The 24522-nt window shown below is 40.8% G+C and overlaps 1 protein-coding gene across 2 annotated transcripts in view; it reads right to left on the reverse strand.

Annotated features, from left to right (window-relative positions):
- KLHL12 (kelch like family member 12) overlaps positions 1-24522 on the reverse strand; it is a 31721-nt gene that overhangs the window by 1640 nt on the left and 5559 nt on the right. Inside the window, exons 3-11 of one of the 2 annotated variants that reach the window (XM_006743057.3) lie at positions 21902-22055; positions 20605-20822; positions 13853-14002; positions 12311-12425; positions 3971-4077; positions 2668-2863; positions 1224-1382; positions 604-702; positions 75-261 (exon numbers count right to left, since the gene is read on the reverse strand). In XM_006743057.3, coding sequence (XP_006743120.1) covers positions 75-261; positions 604-702; positions 1224-1382; positions 2668-2863; positions 3971-4077; positions 12311-12425; positions 13853-14002; positions 20605-20822; positions 21902-22055 — 1385 coding nt within the window. The remainder of the gene's footprint in view (positions 1-74; positions 262-603; positions 703-1223; positions 1383-2667; positions 2864-3970; positions 4078-12310; positions 12426-13852; positions 14003-20604; positions 20823-21901; positions 22056-24522) is intronic. The other variant, XM_031038911.2, reaches the window with a different exon arrangement.

Genomic DNA, 24522 nt, shown 5'->3' on the forward strand with positions numbered 1-24522 from the left:
CGGTCTTGATCCTTCCGATTGGACCATGTGGTCCTGGATGCATGATGACTCTAGTGTGGCTTCCAAATCCTTACCCTGCAATAGCATAAAGTCTCCCCCGAAGCACCGTGGCCCCTACATAGCATCGTGGAGTGGTCATACTAGTGACAGTTGTCCAGGAATCGGTGCGAATGTTGTATGCTTCAACAGAAGAAAGATGGGCTGTACCATCAAATCCCCCCACCACATAAATATGGTCATTCAGCAGGGCTACTCCTGCACCTGGGGGAAAAAAGGGCATAGCAAGTGAATACTACTAAGCTTAGGATCAGAATTTGATAAACAAAACATGATCACTGATGGCTAGCTGAATTCTAAGGTAGCTGAGGGATGTGGACTAGGGCCAGACAGGCCTAGAATAATCTAGTTGTCTTTATTATCACTGTATTTAGAGAAAAGACAAGCAAAGAGGAAAATGGAACCTCACTCCTTTTACTGTAAGTGTTCAGTGAAGAAAGAACTACAACTCTGATTTGTTGATCCCCTATTTTTGACTGCAGCACCACTGCACATATAAAGATTTGTCAGCATGGTCTACTGTCCTCTCCCTTAGATATGACTTACCAGAGCGCTTGGTGGCCATTGGTGTAACATTAGTCCAGTGTCCTGTGTGGGGATCATATTTCTCAACTGAATTTAAGATATTCAGGCCATCATATCCTCCTGAAAAAGTAGAGACCATTTCAGAAAGAATGGGAAATCCTCATGCCCATTCCCAGGCTGCCTTTCTCTGAGTGTTTCAACTAATTCTTTTAGTTTCAGTTCTTAAGAGTTTCAATAATCCAGGGGCGCCTGGGTGGCTCAGTCGTTGGGCATCTGCCTTCGGTTCAGGCCATGATCCCAGGGTCCTGGGATCAAGCTCTGCACCAGGCTCCCTGCTCCGCGGGAGGCCTGCTTCTCCCTCTCCCACTCCCCCTGCTTGTGTTCCCTCTCTCCTGTCTCTCTCTCTGTCAAATAAATAAATAAAATCTTTTTTTAAAAAAAAGGAGTTTCAATAATCCAAAGAGAAATCTGACACCCTATTTTCTGCTTCCACAAAAAAGATAATCCTAGCTCACATAAAAGATACAAGGATAGACTATGATTTTAGTTGAAAAAAGCCTATGAACATTTAAAAAGGGATCCCCACCCAGAGGTTGCCACCTATTAAGTTCCCTCCCATCTCTGCCTCCAAGACTGAATACCTAGACAGTAGATCACTCCGCTGGCCACAACTAGTCCAGCGCCCTCCCGGGCTGTTTGCATATCTCCTAGCATGCTCCACTGGTCAATGTTTGGGTCATATCGCTCCATACTGGTATGACGCCTGCTTCCATCAAAGCCTCCAGATACATAGATCATATCTGCTCAGAATGAATGAATCACAGACTATTAGAGGATGAGAGATTTCTAATAACTCTTCTCTTTACAAATTCCCCACAAGTACTTCAAATGTTTGGGAACAAAAACAAAGTGTTTTTCATGGGTAAGTCAATTACCTGAGTATAGATAAGGAAGACATCACAGTTAAGACACCTAAAAAGATGGGGCACCTGGGTGGCTCAGTCAGTTGAGGGCCCAACTCTTTTTTTTTTTTTTTTTTGAGTGCCCGACTTTTGATTTTGGCTCAGGTCATGAGCTCAGGAGGATCGTGGGATCGGGCTCCATGTCAGGCTTCATGCTCAGCAGGGAGTCTGCTGGAGATCCTCTCCCTCTGCTCCTACCTGCCCCCAACACCTCTGCTAGCGTGTGCACTCCCTCTAAAATAATAATCTTTAAAAAAAAAAAAAAAAAAGACATCTAGGGGCACCTGGGTGGCTCAGTTGCTAAGCGTCTGCCTTCGGCCCAGGGTCCTGGGATCAAGCCCCACATCAGGCTCCCTGCTCAGCGGGAAGCCCACTTCTCCCTCTCCCACTCCCCCTGCTTGTGTTTCCTCTCTCGCCGTCTCGCTCTGTCAAAATAAATAAATAAAATCTTTAAAAAAAAAAAGTGTCTAATTTCGATTTAGGTCATGATCTCAGGGTCCTGGGATTGAGCCCCTGGGATGGGCTCCCTGCTCAGCAGGGAGTCTGCTTCTCCCACTGCCCCTCCCCCCAGTCACGCACACACACTCTCTCTCTCTCTCAAATAAATAAAATCTTAAAAAAAAAAAAAGACACCTAATTGCGCCTGGGTGGCTCAGTTGGTTAAGCGACTGCCTTCGGCTCAGGTCATGATCCTGGAGTCCCTGGATCGAGTCCCACATCGGGCTCCCTGCTCGGCAGGGAGTCTGCTTCTCCCTCTGACCCTCCCCCCTCTCATGTGTTCTCTCTCAAATAAATAAAATCTTAAAAAAAAAAAAAGACACCTAAAAAGAATGGGGTCAGATGGAATCCTCAAAGATTAGCTGGAGTTTGAAAAAAACACAACTAGTGCCAGTTCTCCACTCAGCACACTGTAACATGATTTACCAACTCTGTTGTCAGTGTTGAAATATCCATTAATACTGAAAAGCTTTGGTAAGTAACATCAGTATTTCCAAAAGCAAAAAGGAATATTTAACCTTACCAGTATCCTCCACATTTCACTCGCCTGCCAGATAACAGGAGAGGTAAGAACCCTGATCCAGCCACAACAAAATGGAAACACTGCCCTGCACACCAAGCATACCTCCTAGGGTGGTGGCTCCAGCAAGGCCTCGCCGGACATTCATAGGGGCTACAGAATACCAGACTCCATCCTCATCTGCTGTATAGTCTAGACATTCCACTGAACTGAGGCGGGAACGGCCATCATAGCCACCAATTACATAGATCCGATCATGTAGGGACACTGAAGCCACATAACGTCTCTTACGAGTGATGCTCTACAGATTTAGGAGAGAAGAGGTACAAGTCATTTCAGGCATGCAAATCTTAGACTTTACCTTTTGCTAACCTTCCTGTTTTTATCTACATTCCTCTCCTTCACTTGTCACCATGAACCCTTCTTGAGATGGTTTACCCTCAAGTGATCTCCAACTGCCTACTGAATGAATACCCTCTTGCTTGCTATAATGCTTTTAAAGATGCAACCCTTCTGGACATTTGCCTCTTTCCAAGGCTTCCAAAAAGTTTAATGTCTTTCCATTATCCAGTATCTGATTCCTTTCTATTCTGCTATCTATTCCAGGGCTAAAGACTGATATCCTTCTATAAGGCAGGAAAGTATCCCCAAAGTGCTAATCAGAGGGTCAGGGATCCTAAAAGTTAGGAGGATAGATTAAAAAATTTCCATTTTTTCTGCGGTACCTGGGTAGCTCAGTCAGTTGAGTGTCTGACTGTTGATTTCAGCTCAAGTCATGATCTCAGGGTGGTGCTATCAAGCCCTGAGTTGGGCTCTGAGTTCAATGGGGAATCTGCTTCTCTCCTTCTCCCTTTCCCTCTACTCCTGCCCCCATTCGATCCCTCTCTCTCTCAAATAAATAAATCTTAAAAAAAAATTTCCATGTTTTCTCAGAATTATTATTGTTCATCCAGCACTAAAGACACACGAAGGGAGATACAAACTTCAGACTTCAAGTGAACACTAGGTTCAAATTATTATTAAATTATTTCAATTTATTGTATGAATTATTGAATAATTATTACTCAATAATTTAACCCTGAGTTCAGTTTAACAGAGCGTGATAATAGAGAATGCGGGGGATTACACAAACAGCTCAGGAAGGTGCCCAAATAGTGGTGGGCCAGGTAAGTTTAATTTGACACAGGGCCTTTGATATTTCTGAAGTCTGATCTTCTACCTAAATGGTAAATATCTACTGACTGACTGATTGACTGATCTAGAACTGACTATGTGCATGACACCGTTATGAGGAGCGTCATGCGGTTACTAGGCTTTGCTACTTTTAGGGCTGGATTAGTTATGATCTAGAGTTAGGGACTGAAGACATTTAAAATTTTTCCCCATGACTGGTTCCACCACTACTTACTGGCAAAAAGCTCCACTCCTGAGTCTTGGGGTCATATTTCTCTACCACATCGATGGGAGACTGCTGGCTTCCGAAGCCCCCAACCACCAGAAGCACTTCATTGGCTCCTGAGGACAAAGACAGAAAAAGACAGACAGGTTACTTCACCACCCCAGGGGAAACATAAGTAGAAACAGTTGTAGGATTTTGTTTTATGGGGCACAGAGAAGCAATCTGAAATAGGACATTCATCATAAGGCTGCCTAACAGGAAATAATTTCTTTCTGAGGCTCTAGCTCTTGAGGACCTGGATCTCAAATTTCAAGACAACATTAAAACTCCAGAAGGCAAACTTGAACACACCACACCATTCCAACCTATCTAGATGACTCTGGTTGACATAAGTGAGGTTCTCAGTGAAGGTAGGGGGCTAAAGGAACTCCTGTCCCTTCTCAGCCTGTAAAACTCAAAATGGGAGTTTTTTGTAATGGGAAAAGAACATTCTCCTAACATTGTCTCAAGAAAGTTGGAAGTTACGGTTTAAGAAGGCATGGATGAAGGCATGGATGAAGAAGATGGATGAAGGCAGCCGCATAACCGAGCCACCCAGGCGCCCCCAAGTGATAGATTTTTAAAAATCTCTTTAATTTTTCCAATTTAGCCAACTTCATGACCACGTTCCCTGCCAATTCATCACAACTACCAGGTAACCATAACAGTAGTCTTTTAACGAGACTTTTTTTCTATTATTTCCCCAAAGAAGGTATTTTGATGGCCTTTATATCTTCCCCTCTCCCATAAGGCCTTCTTGTGATAAAATATCTCCTCCTTGGGGCGCCTGGGTGGCTCAGTCGTTAAGCGTCTGCCTTTGGCTCAGGTCATGATGCCAGGGTCCTGGGATCGAGCCCCGCATCGGGCTCCCTGCTCCACAGGAAGCCTGCTTCCCCTCTCCCACTCCCCCTGCTTGTGTTCCCTCTCGCTGTGTCTCTGTCAAATAAATAAAGAAAATCTTAAAAAAGAAAAAAACTCCTCCTTTGCCTCTTTCCAAAGAGCAAAGTCTTTTCAGAAAATCCTCTGTACATGTGCTCTACTAGAGCTCATGAAGAGAATGGAGCATTTTGTCCAATTCAATTATTAGAAGGGCACTGAGGAGATCAAAGTGATCTTATAAGTAACTGGACTTGAAAGAGCAAATGGAGTACCTTTAAACTGACAAAAACCCATGCATCCCCATGAATAATGGCTCTGAAAATTATAATCAATGGCTACTATAATCACTAGGGAAAAGCAAAACTACTTTATAATGCTCAATAGGAAGTACACCACCATCACCGATGAAGTATTCTTGCTAAAAAAAAAAAAAAAAATGAACCCGAATCTTGAAACTAACCAAGTCACTAGTCTAACCACCAGTTTATAGGCAATTCAGGGGACAGAAGAACATACTAAATGACACTACACAGATGCAATCAGCAAAATCCAGAGTATGGGAAATTCTACAAGTCAAACAGCCTGGTTTCTTCAACAAATAAATTGCAGGGGAATACCAAAGTAGAAGGAAAAAACCTATGGATTAAAAGAGACTAAAGAGAGATAGGAACTCAATGCAACATATGGACCTTATCTGGATCACGACTGGGGCAACATAAGTGTTCAAAAACAAAAACTGGGAAATATGAACATGTCCTTGATATCTGATGAAAATAACTGGTTGTGGGTTTTCTTTGAAGAGTGATAAAGGCATTTTAGATGCATTTTTAAAAAGCTCATCTTTCGGGCGCCTGGGTGGCTCAGTTGGTTAAGCGACTGCCTTCGGCTCAGGTCATGATCCTGGAGTCCCGGGATCGAGTCCCGCGTCGGGCTCCCTGCTCGGCAGGCTCCCTGCTCGGCAGGGAGTCTGCTTCTCCCTCTGACCCTCCCCCCTCTCATGTGCTCTCTCTCAAATAAATAAATAAAATCTTAAAAAAAAAAAAAAAAAGCTCATCTTTCAGAGATACATATGAAAGCATAATATATATGGATGGAATTATATCCCCTAGATTTGCTTCAAAATAGGCCATGAGTTGATAATTGTTGAAACTGGATGATGGGTATGGGAAAATCATTATTCTGTTTCTGTGTGTTTGAACATGAACCCTTAAGTTTAACCTCATTAAAGAGGGCATCTGTCTTGTGTACTTGCCAAATAAGTGGACCCTTTTCCAAGGTGAGCCAGTAAGCAGGTCTCAGGTGTCAGTTCCTTTTAGAAAAGCAAAGCATTTGAACAAAGGGTCCTTTCATATTATGCTTATTTGTGCATAAAATTCCTTCAAGCTGGGAGAGGCCATGACCACTAAGTATTTGCTTCTTCCTTGGGAGCATTATTCCCCCATTTGTCCCGTTCTTACGGCATCTCTTCTCTCCCTTTGACTTGAATAGAGAAGATAAAAGCAATCCTATCCAAACACATTTCCCTTTATAGACAAATATGATGCTAGGGCACGCCTGGGTGGCTCAGCTGGTTAAGTGTCTGACTCTTGATTTTGGCTCAGGTCATGGTCTCAGGGTTGTGAGATTGAGCCCTTTGTCAGGCTCCATGCTGTGTGTGGAGCATGCTTAAGATTCTCTCTCCCTCTGCCCTCCCCCCAAAATAAAAAAAAATAATAGATCTAACTCTTTTTTAAAAGAGTGATGCTAGGGCGCCTGGGTGGCTCAGTTGGTTAAGCGACTGCCTTCGGCTCAGGTCATGATCCTGGAGTCCCAGGATTGAGTCCCACATCGGGCTCCCTGCTCAGCAGGGGGTCTGCTTCTCCCTCTGCCCTCTTCCCTCTCGTGCTGTCTCTCATTCTCTCTCTCTCAAATAAATAAATAAAATCTTTAAAAAAAAAAAAAAATAAATAAATAAAAAAGTGATGCTAGTGAATGATATCTGTATGGCTAAGACAATGAAAATACTCCGCAACTGAGAGGTATTTTATATGCTTTGCACATTTAAAAAATTTCCACTGATTTTCAGCTGTAATTCCTGTTGCTTTATGTAATTCCCAGAAACAAAAAATAACAACAACAAAAAACCGAGGGAAAAAAAACACTCTTTCTTGATAATGTGATTTCACTCAGGCAGCTTTTGAAGGATGGGGACATTAAAAAAAAAAAAAAGGAAATATTTAGATTATGCTACAAAACCCAGAGAATTGACAGCACTTCCTCTTATTTCAAAGTTTCTCAGTAAACATTCTGGTAACTCTATGTCTACAGTGGGACTGGGACAAAGGTCTCAGTGTGAGTCACTCAGTTATTTTATGGTTCTAAATGCCCGGGGCCCTAGACCTTTGGTTCCAAAATTTCTTTGCCACGAAGGACTCTTTTCATTACTTTCCCAAGAGAGACCTTGTGTTCTCAAAGACTAGCTACTAACTTCCCCATTGCTGCTACATGTAAGTGCCAACAGAGCTTTTAAGTGTGAGAACACCACTGTTTTCACAATGAACAGATACACTTTTCATCAATTCTGATGTCTTTATTTTTTTAAGATTTTATTTATTATTATTCTTATTTTTAGAATTAGGGATAGAACACAGAGATTTTTTTTTTTTTTAAAGATTTTATTTATCTATTTCACAGAGAGAGACACAGAGAGAGAGGGAACACAAGCAGGGGGAGTGGGAGAGGGAGAAGCAGGCTTCCCGCTGAGCAGAGAGCCCAATGCAGGACTCGATCCCAGGACCCTGAGATCATGACCTGAACCGAAGGCAGACGCTTAACGACTAAGCCACCCAGGCGCCCCTATTATTATTATTTTTTAAAGATTTCATTTATTTGACAGAGAGACACAGTGAGAGAGGTAACACAAGGAGGGGGAATGGGAGAGGGAGAAGCAGGCTTCCCGCCGAGCAGAGAGCCTGATGCAGGACTTGATCCCGGGACCCTGGGATCATGACCTGAACCAAAGGCAGATGCTTAACGACTGAGCCACCCAGGTGCCCCAATTCTGATGTCTTTATTTAGCTTTGTCTAGCATGAAAGCCATTTTTTTTTTTGAAAATTTGAGAAATAACTCGAGAATTAGTATAATTGTCATCCTTACTTGCATATTAACCCCCATTGGTTAAAAAGATTTAGAAACTGTATTTCTTGTGATTATAAAACATAAGTAAAATACATGCTCACCGCTAAAAGAACTTAGAAAATATAGACAAGTATTATGAAAAATGTTTACCCATAATTCCACAACATGAAGACACACCAAAATATAAGAGATTATTCCCTCCCAGCCTTGTTTCTAAATATTTGTAAAACATTTATTATTATTTTTTTATGATTTTATTTTATTTTTTAAGTAATCTCTACATCCACAACCAATTTGGGGCTTGAACTCACAACCCTGAGATCAAGAGTTGCCCCCCCACCTGTTTATATTTAATTTTCCCAAGATATTAACAAAATCTTTTAATACAAAATTTTATTATTCTTAGGCATTTCAGGTGTTTGTAATTTGGGACTATAAACAATCACATATAGTCCTGTGATAAATATGCTTGAATATGAAATCCCAGTTATTTTCTTAAGACAGAAATGGGAGGGCTGCTGGGGTGAAGAACATGAACTTTATTTTTTATTTTTTTAAGATTTTATTTATTTATTTGACAGAGAGAGATATAGTGAGAGGGAACACAAGTAGGGGGGGTGGGAGAGGGAGAAGCAGGCTTCCTGCTGAGCAGGGAGCCCGATGCGGGACTCAATCCCAGGACCCTGGGATCATGACCTGAGCTGAAGGTGGATGCTTAATGACTGAGCCACCCAGGCACCCCAGAACATGAACTTTAAAAAAATCTTTTAATACACATTATAAGACGATGCCTGGAAGCCTGCTTCTCCCTCTCCCACTCCCCCCGCTTGTGTTCATGCTCTCGCTGTGTCTCTCTGTCAAATAAATAAATAAAATCTTAAAAAATATATATATATACATTATAAGAGGAGCGCCTGAGTGGCTCAGTTGGTTAAGTATTTGCCTTCTGCTCAGGTCATGATCGCAGGGTCCTGGAATAGAGTTCCAAGATGGGCTCCCTGCTCAGCATGGAGTCAGCTTCTCCATCTGCCTCGACCACACCCTCCTCCCCTGCTTGTACGTGTGCTCACTCTCCCTCTCTCAAATAAATCTTTTTTAAAAAAATATACATTATGGCGTTGCCTGGGTGGCTCAGTCGTTAAGCGTCTGCCTTTGGCTCAGGTCATGATCCCGGGTCCTGGGATTGAGCCCCACGGGAAGCCTGCTTCTCCCTCTCCCACTCCTCCTGCTTGTGCTCCCTCTCTCTCTGCGTCTCTGTCAAATAAATAAATAAAATCTTAAAAAAAAAAAAAAAAAAAAAATATATATATATACACATTGTAAGATTACTTTCTGAGGTTTAAACCAATTTATATTGCCATCAACACTATAAAGTTGCCAATTCATCCTACTCTCTGTAGCTGGATATTGTTTTCTAATCTCTGGTGCTTTGGTAGACAAAAAATTGTATTTATTGTTTTAATTCTTACTTTATTACTAATAAGACTCTATTAGTAATCAGGTTGAATTTCCCCCTTTATATTTAGTAGTGAATTGTATTCCCTCCTCTGTGAATTGTACACTCAAGTCTTCAGTGTTTCTCTCATGTATTTTTATTATGAGCTCCTTATATATAAATGAGTTTAACTCTTTGCCATGGTTGTAGCAAATCTACTTTCCTATTTGTCTTACAATGTTATGCACGATTTTTATTTAGTCAAATACACTGACCTTTTCCTTTGTGATTTCTTCTATTACTTTGTGCCTAGAAAGTCTTCCTCTCCTGGGAGAGCTCCTAAATGTTTCAATGTCTTCAGACCCTAAGCTGGGGACAACTACTCTAACAAACTAATGTGAAAAGAGCTAGTGAAAGGAATGACTAGAAGGAAGCCTGTTTGTTCTCTGCCAATGAATTGTGGGGGGGGGAACTTGTTAAGTTAGGTTTTCTCTTTATCATGAAGAAAGTATGTCTAAAACACCTGACAAAAACAGTATGAAAAACCACATTAGTAGAACCGAGGCATCTTGACAATGCCATTGTCATTACTGGGGGCAGGAGTGCAAGTGGACTGTGGTGTGCTGTTCGAGGACTATAGCAGATAGCCTGCAGGACTGCTAACATCTCAGGTTTCAGAGACTACATTTCCACATGTATTCATCTTTAGCTCAGAAAAGGACACTGTGACAAATTAGAAATGGCAATTTCCACTGCATCTTCTGTGAAAAAGTAATAGGTAAAAGGTAAGTAACTAAGACAAAATCCCCATCCATTATTTGGCATGCTATTTTTATGTAGCTGTAAATTTAATTTTCTAATGCTGCACACAGAAGAATCATTATTCTGGTAGCTGGTTTAGCTATCTCTGTGAAGAGAAATGGTAGAAGACATGATGGTAGGAACAATTTACTTTTTTTTTTTTTTTTTTTTGACAGAGAGAGACACAGCGAGAGAGGGAACACAAGCAGGGGAAGTGGGAGAGGGAGAAGCAGGCCCCCCTCAAAGCAGAGAGCCCGATGCGGGGCTCGATCCCAGGACCCTGGGATCATGACCTGAGCCGAAGGCAGACGCTTAACGACTGAGCCACCCAGGCGCCCCAGAACAATTTACTTCTAAGGCACTGACAAGGAGATGCTAAAATAAGAATCTAGTTGGAGATAGCTTCAGAATTTCTTTTACTGGCGCTTCTGAAAAATAATCTCATAACTCTAAGGGCATGTAGAATCATATTCTAATCTCTCAAGATCTTCTCTGTATTTCTAACATTTCTACACTGACCTACATTGACATATAGTACTTATGCCATTAAAAAAATATAGGGGACAAATCATCATTCTACTTAAAGCGATCAGTAAACAGCTTAATTATCAATTAACACCTTCATATTCATGAGTCCACAGTTAGATAAAAGTAGACAATAACAAAAAGAAAACACCACCCCATAGATCATTTATAACCTCCAATAGTGGAATAGGGAGGACAGGAAACGGAAGTGAGGTAATATCTGAGTGCTTACTACCTGTCAGCCACAATGCCAGGCATCTTATATATACTATCCAATTTAATCTCGACAACAACCAACTGAAATAAGATATTAGTATCCTCATTTTATTTTATTTTTAAGATTTTATTTATTTATTTGACAGAGACACAGTGAGAGAGGGAACACAAGCAGGGGGAATGGGAGAGGGAGAAGCAGGCTTCCCGCTAAGCAGGGAGCCCGATGTGAGGGTCAATCCCAGGACCCTGGATCATGACCTAAGCCGAAGGCAGACGCTTAACTGAGCCACCCAGGGGCCCCTAGTATCTTCATTTTAGAGGCAGAAGCACAGGCTCAGATAAATTGATATCTTACCCAAGGTCATACAACGGGTCACTGCTGGAGCTGTGATTTGAACCTAAATCTCTTTGCTAAAATAACAGCTAATGTATACAGCACTTGTCATGTGCCAAGAACTGTCCTAAGCCTTTTACATAAATTACTTCATTTACTCTTCATAACAACCTTGGAGGTAAGAACTGTGATGATTCGCACTTTACAAAGGAGGCAACTGAAACACAGAGAGGATGTTTCCTGCCAAAGTTAATATACCTAGTAAGTGGTAAGCTGGGATCTGCACCCACACAGTCTGGCTCCAGAGTCAAGGCTCTGAACTACTGCATGTCACCACCAAAACCCCTGTACTTTCAACTATGCTGCGCTCACGTACTTTATACCATACTGCTGCTTTTCCTTCCTCTTTTCATTCCAGAATGTCAAACTACTACATGGCATTTGAAATAATTTCTAATTCACAAGACTCCAAAAATAGTGAAATAAAACTATTATTTATTTTAAAAAAATATTCTATTTATTTATTTGAGAGAGAGAGACAGAGGGAGCACAAGCAGGGGGAGTGGCAAGAAGAGGGAGAGGGAGAAGCAGGCTCTCCACTGAGCAGGGAACCCAATGAGGGGCTGGATCCCAGGACCCTGGGATCATGACCTGAGCTGAAGGCAGACGCTTAACCGACTGAGCCACCCAGGCGCCCCAGTGAAATAAAATTATAACTTACACTGCCTAATACTTGACAATTTAGAAAGTGTTTTTACATACTCTATTCCACTTAATCCTCTAAACAGTTATGTGAAATAGATAGGGAAGGTATCCTTGGTTTGTAGGAGAGCTCAGGGTGGTGAAGGGACTTGTCCAAGATGACACTATTACTAAAAGGTTAAAAACAGGTCTGGAACAGGTCTTTGTACTTCTTACAGAATGTTCTTTTCAACTACATCATGCCACCTGGCACGGGGCAGTTGAAATATATCCCTTCCTTCTGCCAAGATGCCAGCTTACCTAGACGAGCCCTCGTCCTGGGTCCCTGCATCTGACTGCGCAGTTCAGGCCTCAGATGAAACTTCTTTGCTTCATCAACTAGATCCCTGCACTGTAAACTACAGCGGATGAAAGGCTGAAACACAGCAGAGAGCAGAGTGAGCCACAGGGGCCATGTCTTTAATATACGAGTATAAATGGCACACATAAGAAATAACTTTTTGATCTAGAAAACCAGTTCCAGAAGGGCTGCTGGTAATAACTATGCAGTGGGTTTCCACAAATTAAGAAAATAGACAATATTACATGGTTCAAAAATCAAATGACATAAAAAGATATAGTGAGAAGTATTCTCTATCTGCCTCAGCACTAGGCATTAACTATTTTTGTTTGTACATCCTTCCAGTGATTACACAAACACAAGTATGAAATAGCTAATAAAAATTTTAAGGGAAAACCAAAAGGCTTCTGTTAATTCCTGGGATGACAGGAAGAAGTAAATGTTGTCTGAAATAATTTCCCCAAGGTTCACAGCACTGTCACGATGCCTCTGTCTCCTCCTGACAGAGCTCTGTACGGGCATCTCTCCGTCACATCCCTAGATTCACTCCCCATCCTTCTCCACTCTGTTCGCTGGCTTAGGAGACTGACCTACATGAAGTATGTCGTAGGGTCCCTAGGCCCTCTGGCTTCTGGCTGGGCTCAACCAATGAGGAGCTCTAGAAGAGCTCAGAAGGAGAAGGGGAGTGAGGCCAGGCTCCCTCACTGCAGGGTGAGTGGTGAATTGGGATTTCAGTCTCCTGAGTCGGACTCGAGAGTCTGCATTATGAATCACAATATAACGAACAGACACGACGGCTATATGAGTTGTTGAAAATTACAAATATGAGAAAAAGTTTGACACGTGACACTAACCAGCCTGCAACTTTTCTAATATGACCTGGAAAACTGTATGTAGTTAACTCCCCAAGAGGTCTAGGGCTGGGCCAAAAGAAGGAATGCATTCACTGACCTGGGCTTTATCTATATGTTAAACAGCAGTATTCGCCCAAAGTATGGTCAGGGTAAATCGGTGATATATATGGTAAAAATTATGAAAACATACCACACACAAATAACTTGGGTTGGAAAAACACTTATATAAATAAACACAGTATAACCCAAATTGATATTAAAATGCATCAAACTACTTTCATGTTGATATCACGAGAGGTCAAAAATAGACTTGATAAGGAAAGCATCTTTTTCAGGGCAATTTGGAACAACTTATGTTTGATGGAGAAGGGGACATTTATCATCTCATGTTCCTTATGTAAAACACATAAGGACATATAAAACAAAAAGACAAGAAAACAGAAAATTAAACCACAGATTTCCATTTCCAGAAGGCTGACTTGCCAAGCAATTGTGTGGAGACTACCTAGCACCATCCTCTCTGGCATTCCTAGACAGGCTAACTTGGGAGGCTCTGTGCCTATATTAAAATAACCAATTTTGAGTACACAATACTAAGTTCCAGGAGATATTCAAGGTTTTGGATCCTGTGTGTTTTGCGTGCCTTACCTCAGCATCTATTACGTCTGTGATGTACCTGGGGGTCAGCAGGGGCATCCGGACGTACTGTAGCAGGTCAGGCAAGGATTCTTCTCGCTCCTTCTTGGCATGCTTCACCCAGTTGATGACAGCTTCAAAGACGGGCTCTTCAGAATCCACCTATAAGTGTATAATTACACATCATGGAACCCTGCTTTTCCAATTATCTCACAATCTCAGAAAGTAACTGTGCTTACTTTCTCCTCCCTGTTCCCCATCCCCTACACCATTATTTCCTCCCTTCCAGAAATAGCTAAGCTCTTGGGAAAACAACCCTCGTCCCACCACGACTGACTAAGACCAGCTAAAGAGCTGCAGTAAAATTGGGTAAAAAAATCTGAGATAGTGCCTAATAAACCATTAGTCACAAGTTGGCTTTTACTTCGGAAGTTTTTCCATTCCTGAATTTTTTTTTCTGGCCATTTTTGAAACTTTACAGGGGGAGAAGGAATCTGTTGCCCTATTCAAAACTGGCTTTTTTTTTTTTTTTTCAAGTAAGCTCTATGCTCAATGTGGGGCATGAACTCACGACCCTGAGATCAAGAGCTGCTTGCTCTACCAACTGAACCAGGCAGGCACCCCCAAAATTGGCTCTAAAAATAACTTGTGTTCAAGGAAAGAAACAACAAATGTCAGAGAGGATGTGGAGAAAGGGGAACCGTCTTACACTGTTGGTGAGAATGCAAGTTGATACAGCCACTTCGGAAAACAGTGTGGAGGTTCCGCAAAAAGTTAAAAATAGAGCTACCCTATGACCCAGCAATTGCACTACTGGGCATTTACCCCAAAGATACAGATGTAGTGAAAAGAAGGGCCACATGCACCCCAATCCAATGTTCATAGCAGCAATGTCCACAATAGCCAAACTGTGGAAGGAGCCGAGATGCCCTTCAACAGATGAGTGGATAAAGAAGATGTGGTCCATATATTCAATGGAATATTACTCAGCTATCAGAAAGGATGAATACCCAACTTTTGCGTCAACATGGATGGAACTGGAGGAGATTATGCTAAGTGAAATAAGTCAAGCAGAGAAAGTCAATTATCATATTGTTTCACTTATTTGTGGAACATAAGGAATACCATGGAGGACATTAGGAGAGGGAAGGGAAAAATGAAGGGGTGGGGGGATTGGAGGAGACGAACCATGAGAGACTATGGACTCCAGGAAACAAACTGAGGGTTTTAGAGGGGAGTGGGGGTGGGGGGATGGGCCTGCCCGGTGATGGGTATTAAGGAGGGCACGTATTGCGTATAACACTGGGTGTTATACATAAACAATGAATCATGGAACACTACATCAAAAACTAATGATGTACTGTATGGTGACTAACATAACATAATAAATAAATAAACAAACAAATAAATAAAAATTATTTTTAGCAAAGCAAAAAAAGTAAAAAATAAAAAAAATAAAAATAACTTGTGTTCATTAAGTGCTGTCTAATGACCTCCAGGATTGCTCCCCAACTCCTCCATCCAAGCCTGTGAGGCAGGAACTTGTCTTACATCATTATGCTATAATGCTGCAGTTTCCAAATAATTGTTAATTAGCATCTGAACAATTACCATTTATCAGGCACTGTGCTTTGAGATGATATATATAATTAATCATTTGGGGAGTGTATCTGTTCTGAGATACCTTTTTCAGAATGTGACAGTGCCTAGATAAAGACATCATTCTGTGAACTTTTCCCAAGAACTGAAAATAGAGAAAATGTTTCAGAATATTCATTCACTGGATTTACCAAACACCTACTAAGTGCCAGGCCCAGGGCTGGAAGCTGGTTTTACACTGGTAACAAATTAGACATGAACTTTGCTTTTATGTGGGGAGATAACAGTAAAATGAACAATCCCACTTTGTCATTATATACCATGTAGGAAAAGTACAGGGGCTATGAGACAGAATAACATGAGATTTTCTAATTCAGACTGATGGGTCAGAAAGGCCTCCCTGTAGAAGAAATACATTTCAATCTGATGGATGAGTAACAGTTAGCCAGGAAGAGTGAGAAAGTACTCCAAGGCAAACAGAAGAGCACATGCAAAAACCCTAGAGCTGTACTGTCCAATATGGTAGCCACTAGCCATGTATGGCTATGTATATTAACATTAATTAAAATTAAGTTAAATTAAAAACTCAGCTTCTCAGTCACACTAGCCACATTTCAAGTGCTCAACAGCCCCACAAGGCAGGTGATTAGCAAACCGGACGGCATAACTATCGATCCTCCCCATCTTCACATGATGGTCTACTGGACAGCACTGTCCTAGAGCAAAAATCAACAGACTACAGGCTGGTGTAGTAGAATGAATGAGAAAGGGGAAGAATGGTAAAAGATCAAGCTGAAGAGGTAACCAAGGGCCAGCTAAGAGAGAGTATTAGAAGACTGGAATTTACTCTAACAGCAATGGGAAACCACTAAAAGGTTTCAACCAAGCTTGTGATATGATCATACTGATGTTTGTAAAGATTACCCTGACTACCATGGGTAGAACAGTGTAGAAGGACCAAGAGCTGGGATACCAGTTAGAGGCTCCTCTGGTACATTAGGCAAAAGGTGATGAGCGCTTTGGGGTGCCTGGGTGGCTCAGCTGATTGGGCGTCTGCCTTCGGCTTAGATCGTGATCCCCAGGGTCCTGGGATCAGGCCCTGCATCAGGCTCCCTGCTCAGCGGGGAGTCTGCTTCACCCACTCCCCCTGCTTGTGCTCTCTTTCTCTCTGTCAAATAAATGAATAAAATTAAAAAAAAAAAAAAAAGCGATGGGTGCTTAGACTATGGCAGTGGTGATAGAAATTTATGCAACAAATTTATGGGAGCTCACACTAACCCAGCCGACTGATGGATTAGATGCAGAGGAGTGTGCAGAAGGCTGTCCACAATTAAGAAAAAAATTTTTTTAAAGATAAGAATGACAAGCTAATAGTTGTAAACAGCTACATGCCAGGCTCTGATATATTTAGGTTTAAATTAGATTTATCAATTTATAATAGGGTTTTTCAATCATGAGCAGAGATCCTTGATCTTACTGAAGACAGAATAAACTAGCATTGCAGAGAAACAGCTAAACTGGGAGGAAAAAACCCCTACATTAATGCTTCACTATGGAGAAAAATTTCCCCATAATAAATTTTCACAGAGAACTATTTATGTATCAGGCACTGATATTTAATGATCAGAATGGCCCTATGCACTAAGCATGACTATTATCTACAGAAGAGGAAACTGAAGATTAGTGGTTAGGTTAACGTGTGTCACACGGCCAAAATAAATCCCAGGATGATTCTAAAGCCCATGGGTTTTGTTTTGTTTTTTATGATTTTATTCACTTATTTGACAGAGGGATAGAGAGAGAGCACAAGTAGGCAGAGTGGCAGGCAGAGGGAGAGGGAGAAGCAGGCTCACCACTGAGCAGGGAGCCGGACGTGGGGCTGGATCCCAGGACCCTGGGATCACGACCTGAGCCGAAGGCAGCCACTTAACCAACTGAGCCACCAAGGTGCCCCTAAGGCCCATGTTGTTTTAACCAGTACAATATACTGTTTCCCAATGTGTTAAATACTATCGTTTTATATAATTAAGAGGAAGTATTAGTTGGGGAGTAAAACATCTGGTTCTTCTTTCTGGCTGGTATATGGAAGAGAAAAAATGTGCCATCTGCTGTCTTTCCAGAAAAAAAGACAGTCTTGACAGAGGCTGAAGGAAGACTATACAAAAGAGTTCTTAAACTCTTGTCATCTCAGTTTCTGAATAAAAAAGTTAGTCTTTTGCTCTCCCTGTTCCATTTAATTTTATTCCAAAGTTCACAGAGTTCTAAAATAAATGATTGCTGTAACTGCTTGCTGATTTGGTCAATGAGAAACTAACTAGGCAACCTGCTCATAGTTTCTTGGAACAGAACAATCTGGAGCCAGTTTGCCCAGATATGAGGCCTGGTTCTACCACTTACTAGCTCTGGTATGATGGGTATCCTCAAAGCCTCAGTTTCTTCCTCTGAAAAATGGAGACACTTTTGAGAACTACATTAGATAAGATATACCAAGAATAGTACAATTAAAATGAGAAGTCCAGGGTACAGGGATTTTTATCTTTTTTTGTCTAATCGGATTGCTGGCACATGGAACTGTTCTGGACACACCATTAAGCGCCCAATAAATATTTAATAAAGAAACCAATAGTAAATGCTGAGTAAGTTTTAGCTCTTTTATTATTATGTGCAGTGAACTTCAAGTCTATAGTACTCATTCTATTTACTATATATATATATATTTTAAAGATTTTATTTATTTATTTGCGAGAGAGAGAATGAGAGACAGAGAGCATGAGAGGGAGGAGGGTCAGAGGGAGAAGCAGACTCCCCGCTGAGCAGGGAGCCCAATGCGGGACTCGATCCCGGGACTCCAGGATCATGACCTGAGCCGAAGGCAGTCGCTTAACCGACTGAGTCACCCAGGCGCCCTACTATATTTTCTAATGTATGGATAAATCAAGAAAAATCAAGATACTCTAGCAAGTTACCAGTTTCCCAAGTCTGAAGAATGTGCCATTTGTCTATACCTGGCATTCTAGTGCATGGACACAATGTCCTACCACAGCAAGAGTGAGAACAAAACTTTAGCAAATACTTGGCTCAGTAACATTTGTAACAGCAGCTTCTCTGGACTAATATGACACCATGTCAAACTGTAAAATGATTCCTCTTTAGTTGGAAACAATGTCACCAATGTGCCCTAATCAATTTTCCCTCAGAAAAGTCAGTAGGGAGGGGCACCTGGGTGGCTCAGTCGGTTAAGCATCTGCCTTCAGCTCAGGTCAGGATCCCAGCATCTTGGAATCGAGCCCCACATTGGGCTCCACGCTCAGCAGGGAGCCTGCTTCTCCCTCTGCCTGCCTGCCTACTTGTTATCTCTCTTTCTCTGTGGCAAATAAATAAATAAAAATCTTAAAAAAAAAAAAGTCAGTAGGGAAAGACAAAAAGAAAAAGTTGGCTAAAATTTTGATAAGAAACATTCTGAAGACTATTACATTACATAAAAATGCTAGTTTTAATAAAATAAATTAGTTATCATTGCATTTACAAAAGTGTATTATAGGATTTCTTTAGCAAATTCCTTCTATAGCACTTAGAAAATTCATCAGACTTTGATTCTTTTTAATATTAAAATGAGGTGCCACTAACTTCTGGGAATCCACTAATTCAAAATTCATTTTTTATTATTATCTAAGGAGAGTGAGAGGAAAAAATGAACTCTTAGCCTTCCTAGAGAATCGGATTTCTCCTGACTGGAGGAAACAAAACCTAACAGATGGACTTTTATCCTACCACTTGGCTCTGCTAGGCATTTTCTAGGGGCTACTAACCAGAGAATTCGACCTCTGGGAATTAATGCCTTGGGCTTCAGAGACATCTATAGCCCTATATTGGACTTCTCACTCCAATTGTCAGCCTAACTACAGATCTCTATGCAATAAAAACTCTGCTAAACTACTGGCACCATGATTTAGCATTAGGATTTACTAAGATCCTTCTTGCTGGGGTAAGTCACTGAACCCTTGCCCGCCCACAGGTAGTTTCCCCTCTGCTAGGTGAAAAACAACTCCCTCAAGGGGAGTTTGTATGTCCCTTCTTCCCACTCCCTCATACCCCCATTAGGCACTTATCATCTGCCTCCTGCTTTGATCACCAACCTTTTTTCACTTCCTTTCTGATCCACTTCCTTTTTGATCTAATTTTAACTTAGAAGGTTTAATTCTTTTTTCTAATTTCTTCACTTTGAATAAGTTCATTATTCTCATTATACTAAGTTTTGTCTTTTTGTCTGTCTCTACCACTACACACTGTGAATTACTGAAAACTGTATCTTCCTCACTTTTGGATCCATAGCACCTGGCAAATATAGTTTGAGAATATCTACTGCTGTAGAGTAGAAACTCTCAATAAATGTTTGTAAAATGAGTGAATGAGTAATAGAGAAGTGTTCTACAGAAATCTACTTTATTTCCAATTTCTGCTTATTCCACACACTCTTTAATAGTGACTCTTGGGACACCTGGGTGGCTCAGTTGGTTAAGCGTCTGCCTTTGGCTTGGGTTGTGATCCCAGGGTCCTGGGATCGAGCCCCACATGAGGCTCCCTGCTCAGCGGGGAGCCTGCTTCTCCCTCTGCCTGCTGCTCCCCCTGCTTGTGCTCTCTCTTTCTCTCTCTCGCTCTCTGGCAAATAAATAAATAAAATCTTAAAAAATAAAGAGTCGGGGCGCCTGGGTGGCTCAGTCGTTAAGCGTCTGCCTTCAGCTCGGGTCATGATCCCAGGGTCCTGTGATCGAGCCCCGCATTGGGCTCTCTGCTCAGCAGGAAGCCTGCTTCTCCCTCTCCCACTCCCCCTGCTTGTGTTCCCTCTCTCAATGTCTCTCTGTCAAATAAATAAAATCTTTAAAAAAAAATAGTCAGTTGTAAGACATCAGAGAAACATTAAAAAAAAAAAAATAGTGACTCTTAACCACTGGGATCATACACTGAGGAAGATGGCTCACTCCCTCCCATAAAACTGCAAATAAATTTGGCATATAATTTCAGGGCATTGAGTGAAACCTTTGGAGCCAATATTGACATTTGATTAAGACGCCCTGGTACAAAAACACAGTAATTCCACCTTGTTTTTCCCAAGTTCTGTAATGGCCCAGTCTTAAAGAAACCCAAATACCAAGCCAAATTTGTACCTGAATTTCATCACACTTGATTAACTTTTCCACCTCTCCTTGACTTAGAAGAATGAATTCTTCATGCTGTACCACTTCAGGAAAATGCTTCTGGCTAAAAACCTCAGCTGCTTGCATCAGGTCAACACAATTGTGAGTTTCAGCAAAATCCCTGATACCCAGGCAATTGGAGGGGTCCAACTGACTTTCTAAGAACTCACAGCAGGCTTGCTTCACACCTAGGACAAACACAGACAATGAACACTTCACGGTACTTGACCAGGTGTGAACTGGTCTACATTCTTGGATTGAGATGTCTTCTCTACACGGTAACAGAGGAATCCTGGCTCAACACCTGGTGATCAGATTAGAAATTTTATGCTTAAGAAATTCATATGCAATTTCTGTCTTATGTGCTATGTGACCTTCAAAGAAGGCCTTTACAACTATGTGTCTGTTTCAGCTTTAAAATAAGTATAGCAAGACAAATTGTTTTGATGGACGCTGGCACAATTAAACAAAAATACCTATAAAACTCTTGGGAATCAAGCTTTTATAAAATCAATCACAATTTAACATAATGTACCTAAATTTCTACTCCATATGCAAACTTACTGACAGACTCCTATGAAGGAAAAGTAAAAGATACTAACACCAATCTCTTATTTCTCTAATTGACAAGTTCAGAGTATAAATCTAACTTTACAGCTGTGCACTAATGCAAAAGCTTCACACGGTTTTCAATCATGTACTAAAAAGTGAAAATTTTCAACCATGTGTTTGGAAAAACTGAAAATCATAGAAACATCAGAGCAGGTTAAGAAAGACGGACTGGGAACAGCAATATTTAATCTTGTGAAAACACTATATACTTTCATTTTTGTATGTCAATTTAAATTTTCAACAGATAATTTACATGATTGAAAAATTAGAAGTACAAAAGGGTTTGCCATGAATAATCCCCCAGGCTCCCTATCTACCTGGCCATCTAGTTCCTTTCCATGTAGCCTATGAATAATATCAGTCACCTGTGTTTCCCTGTAGAGTTACTGTGTATATATATCTAAGAAAATGCATCTATAATCCCCTCTTCTATTTTTCAAAAAACATAAAAGGTGTAAATGCTCTCTTCTGAAGAGCCAAACACTCACATGTGGAGAGGCTCTTTGATACTGCGACTGAAATCTGATCTTCTGTGCCACAGGCAGTAAACATGAGTGCCCATGGTCTGTCCAAAATTTTTAGGATTAAGTTTACATCACTAATTTTAAACACTTCCAAGGCTACCTTGGCACGACAGCAACTTTAACATCCGTACCTTTCAGCTGGAGCAGACAGGCTGCAGGGAGCAGTTCCTGCACGTTCTCCACTGTCACATGTACGGTTTCAGTGTACACAAAGTCCAACAGAATTTCCATGGTAGAAGCAGTTAAACCTTGAATATCAACATAAGGTTTCCCCTTCTCTGAAAGCTGAAAATTCAAAGGGTATGAAATAATGGTGGTTATAATTCCACAAGATGAAGGCAGAATCTCATATCCAAGAGCTTGAAGGGATGTTAATATTAATTGAATACACAGCTTTAAAAAATTATGGTCTAATTTGTTTGATTTATATAAAGCAAATATGGCATATATTTGTAACTTTTCAAATTGGGGGCAGCTGTATGTAACCCAAGAGCACACAATGAGGTGACACCTTGAAATATCAATTTTACCAGTGAACAATTTAAAACTCTGCTTTCATAATAAAACATAGATCTATTACAGAATAGAATGCAAAAATTCCATGAACATACTACTGGTATCCCTCAGCTTTTAAAACACAAAATTTCAACGAAATTTCATGCTTGTAGAGGACCCCGTGGCTTACAGCTCCAGATCCTCCAAGATTACTCAGTATTGTTCTATTTGTCCTTAGACTACATTTGGCAATGACGAAACATGCAAGTCATCTTAAGGGGCCTTCTACTGTGACACTGAACATAACTAGTTTGATACTTTTTTTTTTTTTTAAAGATTTTATTTATTTATTTGACAGTGAGAGAGGGAACACAAGCAGGAGGAGTGAGAGAGGGAGAAGCAGGCTTCCCGCTGAGCAGGGAGCCCGATGCGGGGCTTGATCCCAGGACCGTGAGATCATGACCTGAACCGAAGGCAGACGCTTAACGACTGAGCCACCCAGGCACCCCTGTTTGATACTTTTTCAAGATAATGGATCGAGTCTATTTCAGGATTACTGAACTGTTAGTGGCTTATTTAGTCCAGAATATATCCTTAGAGTAATGGGTATCGAAGAGGCCAGATAATCACAGAAAACTGTTGACTAAGAGTGGAAATCTTCAGTTTTACAGAACAGTAAACTACCTGAAAATTGATTGCCTTATGAAACTTTTATTACATCTGAACCTTAGTTAGAAATTCAAATTATTCACAAAACTCCAGTGCACTTTCATTACAAACTAAATGTCTTTATCAGCTTTGATTTCTCCATCAGCCCAAAATAATAATAAAAAAGTATTCTCTACCAAGGCCAATAACAAAATCAATCCCTAACATTAAAAATGTCACTAGTACATCATTTTGGAAAAATGTTTTATTAACATTGCACATAGTAAAGATATTTGCAAACAGAAATATGTAAGTACATCTATTCCAGAAATTTCTTATTCAACAAACCATATTCTCATCAAATAACTATTTTTTAAATATGAAAATATTTCACTATTTATTGACTCAGAGCAACTTATAGTATCATTTCACATTTATATTTGCTTTATAATTTTTCCAAGTGCTTCTTATTTACTATTATTTCACCTAATTCTCACAGCAACCCGGTAAGGATTTAGAGGTCTCATATTATTCCCATTCAAAGAAGTTATGTGACTTAACAAAGGTATCTTAACTAGTAAGAGACAGCTAAAACTCAGGTCCTTTCCTCTCACTCAAATGATCCTTCCGTTGGACCACATTCGAGGAGCGTTTCAGGGCCGGAAGAGAATAATGAAACCATGTAGTTCAACTACTTTATTTTTATTTTTATTTTTTTTTATTTATTCATGAGAGACAGAGAGAGAGAGAGAGAGAGGTAGAGGGAGAAGCAGGCTCCCAAGGAGCAGGGAGCCCGATGTGGGACTCGATCCCAGGACCCTGGGATCATGACCTGAGCCGAAGGCAGACGCTTAACCATCTGAGCCACCCAGGTGCCCCTCAACTACTTTATTTTAAAGATCAACCCAGTGAAGTTAGATGGTTGTCATGGTTCACGCAGCATTGCTAACAGAACTGAGCCTAGGACCCAGATCTCTGGACCCTCTCCTTTGTATCAATTACTCTTAAAAATAAAGACAAAACCATCTGGCATTTTCTTGCCTAATACCAGTTTTTAAAGAAAGACTATAAAATAATCCCTGATGAGAAAAAAGAATTCTTTTATAGAACTCCATACCAATTTCAATGTGCAGAGAGAGTAAAGACAGACTAATTTTCCTCAAGCTGACAAAGAACAGGATGTACAATATATAATTAGTAGTCAGCAGTCCTGATCCATTAGTACTTCATGCTCAGCAGCTGCTGAGAGAACCTTCCTTACCCAGTTAAATGCCAACTGCTTCTGATGCTCTCGGGCAGACAGTTTTTCTGGAGGACAATATAGGACATGATCTATGATGTTATATTACACAAGAGCATTTTAAAATTAGCCTGAATTAGTAGGAATGAGATGTCAGGTTTCCATGTTTTTCCTACCAGCCATGTGACCGAGCATTGGCTCAGAGCATCATAAACTCTTTTGGCTTTGAAATTATAGAATATAAAAAAATCCACGTATCAGAGGCTGAAGAAGCACAGTAGTTAAAATTTGTATAAAGCGAGAGAAAGACATGTATCATATGATCTCACTGATATGAGGAATTCTTAATTGCAGGAAACAAACTGAGGG

The sequence above is a fragment of the Leptonychotes weddellii genome, chromosome 6 (assembly GCF_054177405.1).
Source record: "Leptonychotes weddellii isolate Sample4059 chromosome 6, ASM5417740v2, whole genome shotgun sequence".
Classification (NCBI taxonomy): Eukaryota; Metazoa; Chordata; class Mammalia; order Carnivora; family Phocidae; genus Leptonychotes; species Leptonychotes weddellii.